The sequence below is a fragment of the Anguilla rostrata genome, chromosome 19, assembly GCF_018555375.3.
Source record: "Anguilla rostrata isolate EN2019 chromosome 19, ASM1855537v3, whole genome shotgun sequence".
Taxonomy (NCBI): Eukaryota; Metazoa; Chordata; class Actinopteri; order Anguilliformes; family Anguillidae; genus Anguilla; species Anguilla rostrata.
In genome coordinates, this window is record NC_057951.1 from 5730059 (window position 1) to 5743629 (window position 13571).

A 13571-nucleotide genomic window follows, 5' to 3' on the forward strand; every position below is an offset into this window, starting at 1 on the left:
TCGTATGTCGATTGAATACAGGCCTAAGTTAAGGACAAATTTTGATTGAATACAGGCCTCTGCGTCTGTTGACATCACTTTGTCTCATAGCAACACTTCCTTTCATTAACAGTGTTTGCCCGCCCTCCGTAATATCAACAAGCATGTTTCCTTTGCGTTGTCAAAAGTTTGTTGTTTGCAAAATTGCTTGAAATTGAACATGCAGGCTACTTAGGAAACACGCAGATGAAGTTGGAAGTGGAGACCTAATGTGTAAGGAGGAGCATGCAAATGTGTTGTAGAACTTCCCTTAAAAGACAGCCAATGAGGACAGCCCTTAGAAGACGGCCAATGAGGACAGCCCTTAGAAGACTCCGCTCTCGGAAAGCCTACTGTGAGCCAGGCCTAATCGCCCAATCAGTGCCCGACCTCACAAACACTCTTCTAGCTGAATGGAAGCAAATCCGTGCAGCAATGCTCCAACATCGAGCATAAAACCCTCCCAGAATAGTGGAGGTTGTTATAGCAGCAAAGGGTGGACCAGCTCCATATTAATGCCCATAATTTTGGATGCGATGTTGGATGTCAGGTGCCCCCATACTTTTGGCCGTGTAGTGTATATTTATACACGCATAAGTTTCATACGGATGTTATTGTACTGTCATGTTTGTAGGGCTACACAGTTAGCTTGTGTTTAGTGTTTTTTTGATGCTGCGTGAGCACTCCCTGGTCCGGGCATATCGTTAGCCAGGCCTGGCTCTGCTGTTCACATCGCTCAGATGGGATGCAGTTATGTTCTGCAGTGTAGCTCTACAGAGGAGTGTCTGCTAAACCACTGAAAGCACAGCGTTCCTTGCCAGTTTTTCCATTGGCTGCCTACTTAGCGACCATTTTTCATCACGTACATAATTGGCGGTCGGATTCCAGTCCGTTTGTTTGTCACCTGTTCGATTCGGAAGCCAATCCCTCATTCAGTTTCGACACCGGCAATCTTTCAATCCTTTGAACAGTCAGAGGTGGTTTTTATTTGTGTTTTAAAGCTTCAAAAACCATATTTCATTTATGATTCTTTTTATTTTGTTTTATTTTATTTTTTTTATTTTATTTGGGCATCATTTCTCATTGATGAGGCAGGCCCTGCTCAGAGTCTACTGGTCTTTACCGCATGCGGAGGGGCTAAGAACAGGCATCTGCAACAGGCCGCCCATCCCCTCCATATGCAGATCGACGGGTGGATATGCAGATATTCCACAGGGTTACCGCCAACTTGAGCCCGGGTAGCGTCGGCTGTACATTCCCGCCAGAGCGACCGCTAAGCAAACGCGGTCCAAACGAGTCGGGTCAGACGGCGGCTCGCGAGCGGCGACGCTAATTATCGGCGACGCTCTCCGGCGTCGGCCTAGACGAATCGCGGATTAATGCCGCGCTTGAAAAACGGCCGGCGCCAATTTCCAGTAAACGACACCGTTATTAATTCTGAAGCCTAAGCGGAGTTGACACATTTCACATCCGGCAGGGGCTGGGGGAGAAAAAAAAAAAAAAAAAGATAAATAATTGCGCTGGCTTCTGGTGAACTATTATATGTTAATTGATACGTCTGTCATATTAAACAAACAAACAGCCAAATGCTAAAAGTAAACCTCCCCCCTGTCCCCTCTGATGATACTGATAAAATGAATAAGTCATTTCTTTGCGTGACTAATCGGTTTTGTGGTGAGCAGTCAGGGCTGTGATTCGTGGATGATTCATAGCCACCAGTCACCATCTGCTTTCCCGATTGGTCGTTTCTAACGTGCTCTGCGATTGGTTGGCGGAGCCCGTCTCCATTCTCACCCACCAAGCTGGTGTCACAACTGTCTTTTCCCAGTTGTTTCATGTTTTAAAATTCTTTTTATCTTTAAAGTAATGAGCACAACTTATTATTGTGTTTGATTTTTACAGTATACAGCTCACCCAGTACATGTCGAACTAGCTAAACCACATTTTAGTGTGTTAATTGCACCAGAGGTTTAAGAAGAGTTATGCTGTTCTCAAACCCTACTGTCCTGAGGAATTTAAAGCTATCTGATACACCACCGCTCGGTACACTGCCGTCCATACCGCTGAGGAATAGCTTCAATGATTTAACAGCGGAGAATAAAACATACTGCAGGGCTTAGACGCTAAAATTTTGATCGAATATCCCCTCAGGCTTAAAAGGTCCTGCCGTTCCGTTAATAAGAAACTTCAAAGGCCGTCCGGCCCGTCATTTTCGGGTTGCCGTCGGCGATCACGCGGCGGCTGAAAAACGGGGGCGGGATTTTAACAGGTCAGCCAGGCCCCTTTATGGGGTCAGAGACCGGCGGCGTTTCAGTTACTCCCATTCGAAATGTGTGTCTGCGCATATATGTGTTTTTATTGAAGCGCTTGCCTCTTTTTCCATTGGTTTGCACAGAGTTGGGCAACTAGGGCCTTGTCCGTTTCTGGTTTTTTTTTTATGCCAACTTCTGGCCTTGATTAATTTAGTCATTTCTAACATTTGCGCCGTCTGACATTTTGGCTACATTTCTTGATAAGCACATGATCGACAGCCGAAGACTATATGACACGTGGTACTGTGATCTAATCTGTGAGAAACAAATACCTGCACACACACCGCACTCCCCCCCTCCCCCCAGGACCGTACTTCCCCACCCCTGGTCTGTAGTGTAGCTCTGTCACACCTGTTGGAGCGCCCCTACGCCTCCTCCATTCTGAGTGTTTGTCTTATGGAGACCCGTCTCAGCGGCGCCCCCTCTGGCGATGTGCTGCCGTTGCAGGTGGGGGACCAGATCATCGAGATCAACGGCGAGAGCACGCGGGACATGACGCACGCCCGCGCCATCGAGCTCATCAAGGCCGGGGGCCGCCGGGTGCGTCTGCTGCTGAAGAGGGGCACGGGACAGGTCCCCGAATATGGTGGGTGTCCCCCAAAACCCCTACCGCGCACACATTGGCGCACGCACGCGTGCATGTATGTACATACACATAAAACACAGACACACATAGACAAACGTACATTTGCACCTACACACACACACACACAGATAAACTGTACACATAATCACCACGAGGCGCAGTGTTTCGTTGGATAAACCGGCACAGAGAAACCGCCCGTCAGAGGAGGAGGCTCCGGTGGCTAGCGCCATTCACAGGCCGCGCTGAACCACGCAAGAGCGCTCAGCCTCAAGCCAGCAGCCCCACCCGCTTCCATGCCGTGGAGCGTAGCCATGGCGGGACAGGCTAAATCAGTTAGCGGTTAGCTACCATAGCTACCCTAATGTTTTTTTGTTTTTTTTTTCGTCCGTTATAAATAGGCCCGTTTTAACTGTCAAAACCCGATTGACTTGAAGAGGCCTGAGGACGAGCTCGGTGTGACCGGCAAATTGTCGTTCAATTGACTTGTTACGCGCCGCAGGCTGAACCCAATTAAGGCGTCGCCCGCTATCCAAATCGGCCCGTTTGCCTCGGCGAATAAGGGGAAATTGCTTTTATTGCCCAAAGATAATTTCCTTTCCCCCCCCCCCCCCCCGTCTTTATTCGCCGAGAGACGGTTCTCCTTCGTCCAGAAGAGAAATACGATTCGACGAACGGCTAACGATGCGCGAACGCGGCGGCTCTGCCGGTTGAGAAACGGTTTGCGCGCACGCGGGCGAAGGCCCGCTGATGCGAGCGGCCGTTTTCTACCCTAACGCGTCCCGTTTGCGCACGGCGAAAGTGAATCCGCGCGTTTCATCTTCATGATCATTTCTTGTCTTCTAGTAATTTTGAGAAATCCCCAAAAAAAATGAAAGATTATTTTGTTACGTGTCGTTAAACGAGCCTGCCTGTTTTGCCTGCGTTGCTAATAGAAAGGTCCGGAGCTTCAGTCGTTTGTCAGACAAACTGAAACCCTTCCGGGCTCTTTGGCTGGTGAATAAAAGTCCTAGCGGAGACTCTGCTACACATACACACTTTCTCTCTCTCTTTTCACACACACACACACACACACACACACACACTCGCACACACATACAAAGTGCCACTCCTCACAGCTGAGCTTTTTTTTTTCAGTGTCTAGTAACTTCTTCCGACACATCTGCAGGTGTTACCCCTACAGCACAGGGCCCCTGTGTAATACGTCTGACTGCCGCTGTTCTCAGTGTTATTGTTGTTAGCCTGTTGGTTAGCTGCCGCACATCGGGGTGTTTCAAGGGCTCGGGTTTGTACTGTGCCCTTGAGATGACCTTGAGCCTAGAGGTCACGGAAGTAGCCTCCCAAGGTCATGACCTTTGGCAGGGCACTACAGCGGAGAGAAGTGTACGTCACTGTGTCTCCCTAGTGCCAGGTAACGGACTCGCGCAGGTGCGTGTAAAGGGTCACATCAACGCCCCCCCAGAGCATTATTCTGGTAACACTATTCAGCTTTTAAAGGGGCAGATTTTTACTGTGCTGCTTATTCCTCTAAATGAGGAAGCGAATGCTCACGCTTCTCAGCCACCGCTCATCGAAGAGTTAACTGTCAGGGCTGCGAGTGTCACCTGCTAATCTGCTTATTGTAAACACTGCTTTTAGCTGTTAGCATTAATTCTGTCTATTAATATAGTCTCATTCCATTTCCAGAGCTCTGTTTTTTCCCTGTAGTCCTCAGTAGGTTACTCTGCTTGTGCTAACTCTTCTTCTTCTTGACTAACAGGTAGCGTAACTGTCTGTCCGGATGCCCGTGGTTTAACCCTAATGATTGGTCTAGGCTCTTCCCCCCCCTCCTTTAGGAATGGTACCTTCCAACTTCTCCATGTGTTTGCAAAGTGACAAGCATGGCTCTCCGTATTTCTTCCTCATGGGCCTCTCTAAAGACACGGTTTGTAGCCACCTGCATGCCTGCCTGCTCTTCCGGGTGTGCTGAGGTGTGTCTACGTAGCTGGCATGCACAGTGTGCAGTGCGGTGTATAGTGTGTAGTGTGTGCAGTGTCTGCAGTGTATAGTTTGTGCAGTGCGGCGATCAGTGTGTGTAGTGTGTACAGTGTGGAGTGTGTACACTGTACAGTGTGTATAGTGTGTACAGTGTGTCGTGTGTGCAGTGTGTGTTTACGGTGTGTACAGTGTGCAGTATATGCAGTGTGTAGTGTGTACAGTGTGTACAGTGTGCAGTATATGCAGTGTGTAGTGTGTACAGTGTGTACAGTGTGTACAGTGTGCAGTTTGCAGTGTGAGTGTGTACAGTGTGCAGTATATGCAGTGTGGAGTGTGTACAGTGTGCAGTATATGCAGTGTGTAGTGTGTACAGTGTGTGTAAAGTGTGTGTTTTCAGTGTGTACAGTGTGCAGTACATGCAGTGTGTAGTGTGTACAGTGTGTGTACAGTGTGTACAGTGTGCAGTACATGCAGTGTGTAGTGTGTACAGTGTGTGTACAGTGTATAGTGTGTGCAGTGTTTTATTCCTGCATGCAGTCGTGTGGTTTTCTAGTCAGAACACACTGGTTTCCTTGAAGGGCCACGCCTCTTAAGAGGGTTTGGGTTTGTTCCTCACGCTGCCAAATCAATCAAAAAATGCTCCTCAAGGTCTCGTTTCAAAATGGACGGACAAGGACAAAAAAAATCACTTCAAAACACCGAAAATAATTAAAGCAAATGGTTATAACCTCATCCATACCTCTAAATGAATCTTGTTTTGATTGGAATCGTGCTAAACAGCTAAAATGGATACGCAGTTGTGAGAAGACACCGTAGAGAGCCTTTTTCTCAGCCCAAAAGACACTTCTTGAGGTAATTAATAGACAATATTAATTTCAAGGGTGAGCTGTCCTTTTAGCAGGGCAGCGACTGGGACCAAACGGATTTACCGCCGAGGTGAACCTCTGGACTCTCCTAACGCCCTCTCGTGTACGTACTGCCTGCGCAGTCTTTGAACACAGAGACGGGCTGCAGTTTGAGTGGTGGATTGGTCCTTGGGGGGGGGGGGGGGGGGGGGGTCCATCACGCCCTCTTGAACTCTCACGAAGCTGGGTCACAGACCACCGTGCGCCATCTTGGGATTGGGCACACTGACTTGGGGGGGGCGGGGGGGCACACTGACTCCCGCAACCCACATCCACACCCCCCCAGCTCATCGAAACCCGATCCTGCCCCCCCCCCCTTTTAGCAAACCGGTTGTAGCTCCAGCCACAATCACCACTGCCAAATAGTAACAGGCAGCTGACTGTTTTTAATTAGGCCGTTTAATTTCATGTGCTACATGGCAAACGTGTCCTTCAGGACGAGGTTTAACTTTTTAATTAAGTTGCAGATTGACAGGTAAAATTGGTGAGCTCCTAACTGCTGAAAGTGCGGACATCTGGTTGCTGAAACAAAGGGATTTGTAATCAAAGGAATAGATCAAAGCAAAACATTTAAGGAAAAAACATTGGAGAATTTAAGCATGTGTTCTGAATAACTTTTAATTGGTCAAGAGAGAGGCTGAAATGTAAGCCGTCCTATTGGGAACCCCGGGCATTAAACACAGGTGGCTGGCATGTTGCTGATTGGCTTTTTCTGCAGAGATTTATGAATGATTTCCGGGACCTGGTTTTCCCTTGTGAGCTCCTCCTGCTGCTCATCAGAAACAGCCATTTGCTTACAGGGGGGTGTTTCCCTCCTTTTCTCTCTCGGAGTGCACCAATCGCCTTTCAGCTTTGAGCTTATGCGGTCAAAAGCTTTCGTCCCCAACTGTCATTGGGCACTTCATGGAAGAATTTTCCGGAAGAAATTAGGAAAACAAAAAGGAAAAACTCAAGCTAGGCTAAATGAGAAGAGCTTTGAAAAGGACTCGCAAGGAGACGGTATGGGCAGACGGAAATGTTGCATGTATTGCTCTTGAAAGATCCGCCGTTGGCCACTGAAGGAGACGCAGTCACGCAGTAACCAGGACCGGCCTTCCTGCACCAGTGTGTTCTGAACAGTCTCCACAATTGCAGGCTGTTTACATTTTTAATACCGGAGTCGGATTTTAAAACAAAGCTGTGTGCACCTGGGGAGTGTTGCTTTATTACTGAGTGAGCTGGATAACTGGATAAAACCCGGAACGGCTCTTTTTACTTCAGTCCGTGTTCCAGACTTGGGGAGGGCTCCGGGTTTTACTCGGCGCAGTTATCCAGCTAACTCTGCAATCGTGCTTTGTGAAACGGGGTCCTGTACCGTGAGAATTGTGTTTCCGTGTACGCATTTTCAAATTGGATGTTTGCTGAATGCTTCATTCGGGTGAGGCGTTCACAGATGAACTTACAAAGGGGCGGGACGGGGGGGGGGGGGGACTGTGCGCTGTTTTCGTGATTCAGCTGACATTGGTGACCAGACTGGAATTGAAATACAGTTCTGCACTGCGCTTCCTTAATGCACTTTTCCTGGAGCTGTAGCTGGAAACACACTGGGCTGCTGGGTGGCTCACCCTGTTAAGGTGCTGTTCTAGTGATTGACTCTGGGTCCCACGGTCCGGGACCGAATCCGGACTGCACCAACGCCAACTACGGGGGGGGGGGGTGGCGGAATACACAGCGAGACGGCATGTAATGGGCGGAACAGTTTAGTCGGCCGGGATCCCCGTCTCTTCGCTCTCTAGCGACCCCTGCTGGCCGGTGGGGGCGACTGCGGCCTGCTCGCTAAAGGGTCTGTATCCGACCGCGGTCTGTGCCAGCTAGCCTGGCTTGCGGGCCGCGGCAGCAGAGTTTGCAGCGGGGGGCGCCGTTCGCAAAACCCGACGGGCGTTACGCATTGGGGCGGGCCCTGCGGTCCTGAAAAAACCCGTGTGATTTTTCCCAGAGCGAGCTGCCGCTGTAACACACGCGGGCTCAGCTACTTAGCTTGAGGTTCGAGAGTGAAGCGCCTGATTGGTATCACGCAGCTTTGGATGTTTGGCGGAGAAGCCGCCCCCGAAAAACAGCGGGACCACTTGCACGCTCTTTAAAATAATCAATCGGGGGGCCGGGGGGGGGGAGGAGGGGGGATGCAGTGGTGTCTCTTAGATTTTGTGACTCACAGCAGAACTGATTATCAGATAATAGCCTAGAAGCGAAGGGGAGAAAAGCTAGCATGGTTCGTGAGTTGGAAATACAGGGAATTGAATCGGAAAACTTTATAAAATGTCGTTCTCCGGGCCCGCTTTCGGACAACATACGGCGGTGCGCGGTGTTGAAAACAGATCCCGATCGAGAGCGAAAACGAAAGCGATTCTGTGAACGGAGTCTTCCGCCGGCCGTTACTGCGCGTGCCGTTGCCCGGCGCGTTACCGGGGCGATGTATCCCCCCCCCGGAGACAAGGAGCTGCCGTACGCAAGGTGACAGCTGAGATTAGCTCGCTTGCCACAGGTGTCGCCTCGCTGACCGCCGCCGAGGATGATGGGTACGAGGATGCGACAGGTGGGAAACGTGTCTCCTCGCGAAAAACACGAGTAAGAGATTGATGCACTTTACTAAAGGACTCGAAGGACCCCGGCTAGGACCCGGCACGGCTGGCCGCAGACCTGCCCGCTAGCGCGTCCGGGTGAACTAAAAAAAAGAAGGCTTCCGGACGCTGAATTCGAAGCTCCCTGCGACCCCAGTCCTTCGCTCCGCCGCAGGGTTCGGTCGGTTTGGGCTCTGACAGTCCGATTTAGCGCCGCAGTGCGTCCGCACGCCGTGACCCCAAAGCCCAGTGTGTTTTGCTTCGCTTCCGGGTCAGCTGAGTCCAACACCCTTGCTTGCGGAAACATAATTATCAACAGTGCGCTGGATTCGGTGAACATTTGCCCTTAACTTTGATCCAGAAATCAAGCGTCAGTTTTCTTTACAAACACAGGTTGGTGCGTTCATGTAAACAAAAATGGCTGACACTTCATTTAACTGCTTGTTAACACCTTACATTTAGTCAATTTTTATCAAAAATGGGTTATTTACATGAAAGGTCTGTCTGTAACAGGTTGAACACCTGAAATGACTGAAGTTTTTTTAACTGTTCTAATTATCATGGTGGCAAAGCTAAAATAAAGCTGTAAAATTGGATTTGATAGTTTCCAAATGTTGATTGAATCCAGGCTAGCTGATTGTTTGGGCACTGGAAACGAGGAAGCTTGACTGATTTCTTGATTACTGATTGGTTGATTTTTTTCCCCGCCTCTTTCTCAGTAGACGGCTCCACCCCCTGGGATGCTCGCCCTTCAGCCTCCCCAAGCCTGTCGGAAATAGCCCCGCCCCTTGACACTCTTCTGACCACCCCATCGCCTTCATCTCACCTGGCCCCGCCCCCTGACCCCACCCAACCACTCCCCCCAGTGGTGGGGCGAGACAGAGGGGCGGAGCCAGGGAGGAGCAGGCGGAGCAAACGCGGCGAGGGTGGCAGGTCCACCCGCCAACACCGCGGCAACAGCGGCGGCGGCGGCGGCGGCGCCGCCAAGGGGGAGGGGCTTCCGGAGAGCCCAGGGGCGCGGCGGCAGAAGCCCAGGGAGCCCGACCCCGCCCAGTCCACCGCGGGACACCGCAACGGCGCCGCCGCCGGGGAGAGAAGGGAACCGCGCCCCGGCAAAGGCGGCAAGCTCTCGCGGAGCGCCAACGGGGGCGGAGCCCAAAGCAACGGCGACGCCCCCCCGGAGGGCCGGGGGAAGGCTCACCCGAACCACGCCCCCCCCGGCGGGGGAGGCGGGGCTCCGGACAGGAAGGCCACGGTCTCCCCCGGGCCGTGGAAAATCCCCGGCTCCGATAGGCTGCCCGGCACGCTGCGATCAGGGTCCTCCACCGTGAGCAGGTAACCTCGTCAGCCGGCGCCACCGCTCCCCACCACCACCACCACCGCCACCACCCGCCACCGTCAGATGCAAACTGGAGCGCTTACTTCATCAACTTTTAGGGGGAAAATCTTTTTTTTTTTATATATATATATATATATTTTGTTTTCGGAGTCATTTTACGATATCACACCCGCTACCTTAAAACTGGAAACATTCACTCGCTTTTTAAAAGAAGAGAAAAAAAAGGAAAGGAAAGACGGTGTAGCGCGACGGACGGAGCTCTTCGTCGGCCGCGTCTGAAAACGCCATTTTCTTTTCGGTTTTTATTTTTGGGAACTCCTGATAAGCCCCTCCCCACTCACTGTGGACTGCTGTGACAGCCAATCACCCTGCGGAACCAATGCGCCAACTCGTTTCACGACCAAGACTGGATGGCAAGGAGGATTTTTACATAGTGGTAATATATTTTATCAAGAAAGAGATTATCGAAGGGGTTTGCTTGAAAGTATCTTTTGTTCCCCCGGGATTTGGAAAGAAAAGATCCACTGAGAGGATTTTTCATCATTGAACTCTGCCTTAAATAACTGTACAGAGATAGCACTGACGTGGAAGATGTCTAAAATAACGATACATATGATGATAGAGATATATACATATAAATATGTGAAGAATATGTAAATACAATCATCTCAAAATATATTTAGGTGGGCTGAAGGTAACCCTGAGACATTATACAAACTAGATGAGTTGTATAGCAAAGGATTCATCTTCCCATTGTGTCTCAACTGTGATTGAAATTCAGGTCGATGTGGATTTGTTTTACTCCAAATGATGCATATTTACTTGACCTTGAATGCCGAAGGTTTTTTTTTTACGCGTTGCAGGGGATCCCGGTCTCCTTCGTTTTGTACTTTTCCAACCCGGCCACTGTGTCGCATTCAGTCTCCGGTGGGTAGAACGGAGGAGGGGATCGTGGGATACGTTTGGGGCAAGAGTGCCTTACGGGTGCGGAGCGAGCTCCGCGATGGAGTTTGAATTTCGACGGCAGGCTGAAAACTGACATGCAATCATTCGCAGGCTGCTAATAGCTCGGTTTGTTGAAACTTCTGAGGAGGTACTTTTGTTGCGACGGCGAACGCTTTAGTTTTTACCCGGTGCGCCACGACACGTTCGTTTATGGCCACTTGTTACGTACGTACGTCTGTGTTGTGTCCGGTCTGTATCAGTCACCTCTTTGATACCTGAGAATGCGCCAAAAAAAATTATCCCGTTCTCTTATTGGTTTGAAGGTCATTTTTTGGGGAGGGAGCTTGTTTACTTGGCTTATTCCGCGTGCATTTGCCGTGTCTCTGTAGCAGGGTGGTGGATGGACGAATTGACGTCATATCTGGAATTTTGAATGGTCCTTGAATTTTCTGAGCCGAGGACACGGTATCTATAGTAACAGCTGGTGAAATGAGCACGGTTTGAAGTGCAAGGTAAGTGTCCGACAATCCCCTCTACGGACGAGGGATGGAATCGCCACACCGCGGAGAGAAGGCGTGCGCAGTAGGTACTCTTTATGGAGTGTGTTCACAACCAATGACCAGGTGCGATAAGTCAAAAAAAAAAGTGGGAAGGAGAATGTAAATTTGCTGACAAAAAATCAGCATTAGTTTGTCACTCACGGCAAAACCAGCTAATTAGTCTTGACAGTGTGTGAAGGAAATTCTGCAGCGGGGGTGAATGCAATTTATATATGTTTTGACAGCCTTTGTGCGACTACTAAGCGCAATCGTGTAGGTGCATGAGTATTAAATGTTCCTTCATTTCAACATTACATCGTCATCTCGCAGGTTATTACCAAAACCTTGATTTAATGCGAAAACAAAGCGGCTTCCGCGATCGGCCGCATCTGATTTGTTGATCTGGCCCACGGCGAACAACATTTATAGCACTCTGCGTAAAATGCGTCATTTTCTGTGCGCCACGAGTGTGACTACGCTGGAGACACTAACCACAACTGGCAAAATGGTGTGGCACCATGCTTCACAAACATGTTTACTCACTGTAACAACCAGGAAATTTGTATTCTTTGGGTTTTATTTCACGTTCAGTAACAGTTGGCTAATGTTACTGTGTACAAACTAGTTATCTAACTGGATTGACAATGTTATTTATTTTTTAGCCAAGGCTACAAACGTTGACTCAGTTAACAAAAACATTAAACGAAACCACTGGCAAATATTTATTAATTTGAGTGGCAAATAAATGAAAAGCACGAACGTGGCTTGTGCTATACACCGGTTCACTGTGCTTTATTAGTTCGGGCCTATCCTTAAAAAAATTCGATGTCTTTTGAACGTTCACAAGGTGCTTCTCCATTTGCACTCTCTAGTCTCCAGTGTGTCTGTTGCTATGTGGACTGCTGCATTTACGACGCTGCACTTTAACTGCGTAGTCTTAAACCACGTGTCAGGTTCCCAATATCTTACTATACCCGTATCCAGATTCCGAGCAGCGATTTTCGTATCAAGAGCGCAAAGACCCGACAACGCGAAACCTGACCTTGACCGTTTGCCTACGTAGCTAATACGTTTTAGAAATCCCTGTACTGTAAACGGGGACGCCGAGACGATGCTGGAGCACAACATCTGACTCGGTGCGGATCATTGAAAGCCAGCAGTAACCAGTGTGCTGCGGTGAACAAGTGGTAGAACGGTTTTTTTTTCTGTGGCCCGCTACTAGGGAACGCCGTGCGGCTCGACGCGCTTAAATCCCCCCATCCAAGCTATGAACCATGCTTCACCCGAATATGCACGTGTGTGACCCCCCATCCCTCTCATCCCTTCCTTGCAGAAGAGGCGGGAGATCACCGCCTTTTCTGTTCTGCATTGCACAGTTCTCCGCTGGCCACTGGAACTGTTTCCGGCCAGCTCCAAGTAATTTTATATGAAATAAATATATAGTGAATCTGTGAAAGACGGCACGTTCATGAGCCCCATTCAGTTCGATATGACTGTGTTAGCTGTGTATTTACCTTGTACAGGTGTGTCTATAAATACAATTACATGTATTATTGATAGTCACAAAGACTTTAAGTGAGCAACTATTTTTATGAAATGCAACACAATGGATATATTAACTTTTGCAGAAATCTTGTTTACTGTATGATATTCTAAAAAAAAAAATACTGTTAAATAAAACATTGATGCAGTGTACAATATTACTAATTTACGACATGTTGTCTTTAATTCATTTCTGGGCTCTGAATTGGAAGGTAGCAAAGACTTGAGAGACTTAAATCGAAAAAGATTACAAATGAAAGGCAATGGTTCACAAAGTGTTTTTTTAGGTAGTATACAAGAGAGTGACTTCATGGTCTGGAATGGTTTTTCAAAATGGAGAAATCTCGAGCTAAGCGTAATATTTTATCTGGTTAAGAAACTAGCACTCGTTGGATGAGCCTTAATTCTTATTTGTGAAGGTTGTGGTTTAAATTTCCATGCGATGAAATGCCCTTTTCGTGCCTCGGAGTTTGAACCGACTCGCTGAGGACACGTCAGTGCGGGGATTTATGATCTCCAGAACCTCCTCTCGCTGACGGCATGCAGTTGACGTCCTTCTGGATCAGTGAATTATCGGCCTGTTTCAAGAGCGACCCCTTGTGCCCACTGCCAGGCGTCGAAAAAGCTCATTTTAATTGAAAAAGAAACATGTATTCAACGTTTTTTTAAAAAGAATTAGTGCTTGTTTTAAATATTGAAAACGTTGTTTTAAGTTACTTTGACCTTTGCATTTCACATGCATAATCTAAGTTTCAGTGATTAGGTGTCCACATCTTCAACAATTAGTCTCAGATCTTGCCTCTCTCTCTCTCTC

At 48.8% G+C, this 13571-nt stretch overlaps 1 protein-coding gene and 1 long non-coding RNA gene across 16 annotated transcripts in view; one reads left to right on the forward strand and one right to left on the reverse strand.

Annotated features, from left to right (window-relative positions):
• magi2a (membrane associated guanylate kinase, WW and PDZ domain containing 2a) overlaps nt 1-12926 on the forward strand; it is a 156796-nt gene extending 143870 nt beyond the window's left edge. For 6 of the 14 annotated variants that reach the window (XM_064319159.1, XM_064319162.1, XM_064319163.1 and 3 more), the window contains 2 exons: nt 2778-2916; nt 9112-12926. In XM_064319159.1, the coding sequence (XP_064175229.1) occupies nt 2778-2916; nt 9112-9731 (759 nt within the window). In that variant the 3' untranslated portion in view covers nt 9732-12926. Of the gene's footprint in view, nt 1-2777; nt 2917-4748; nt 4838-9111 lie in introns of all 14 variants that reach the window. The other 8 variants (XM_064319167.1, XM_064319172.1, XM_064319169.1 and 5 more) reach the window with 3 other exon arrangements.
• LOC135245461 (uncharacterized) overlaps nt 1-13571 on the reverse strand; it is a 277471-nt gene that overhangs the window by 180653 nt on the left and 83247 nt on the right. The window lies entirely within an intron of this gene.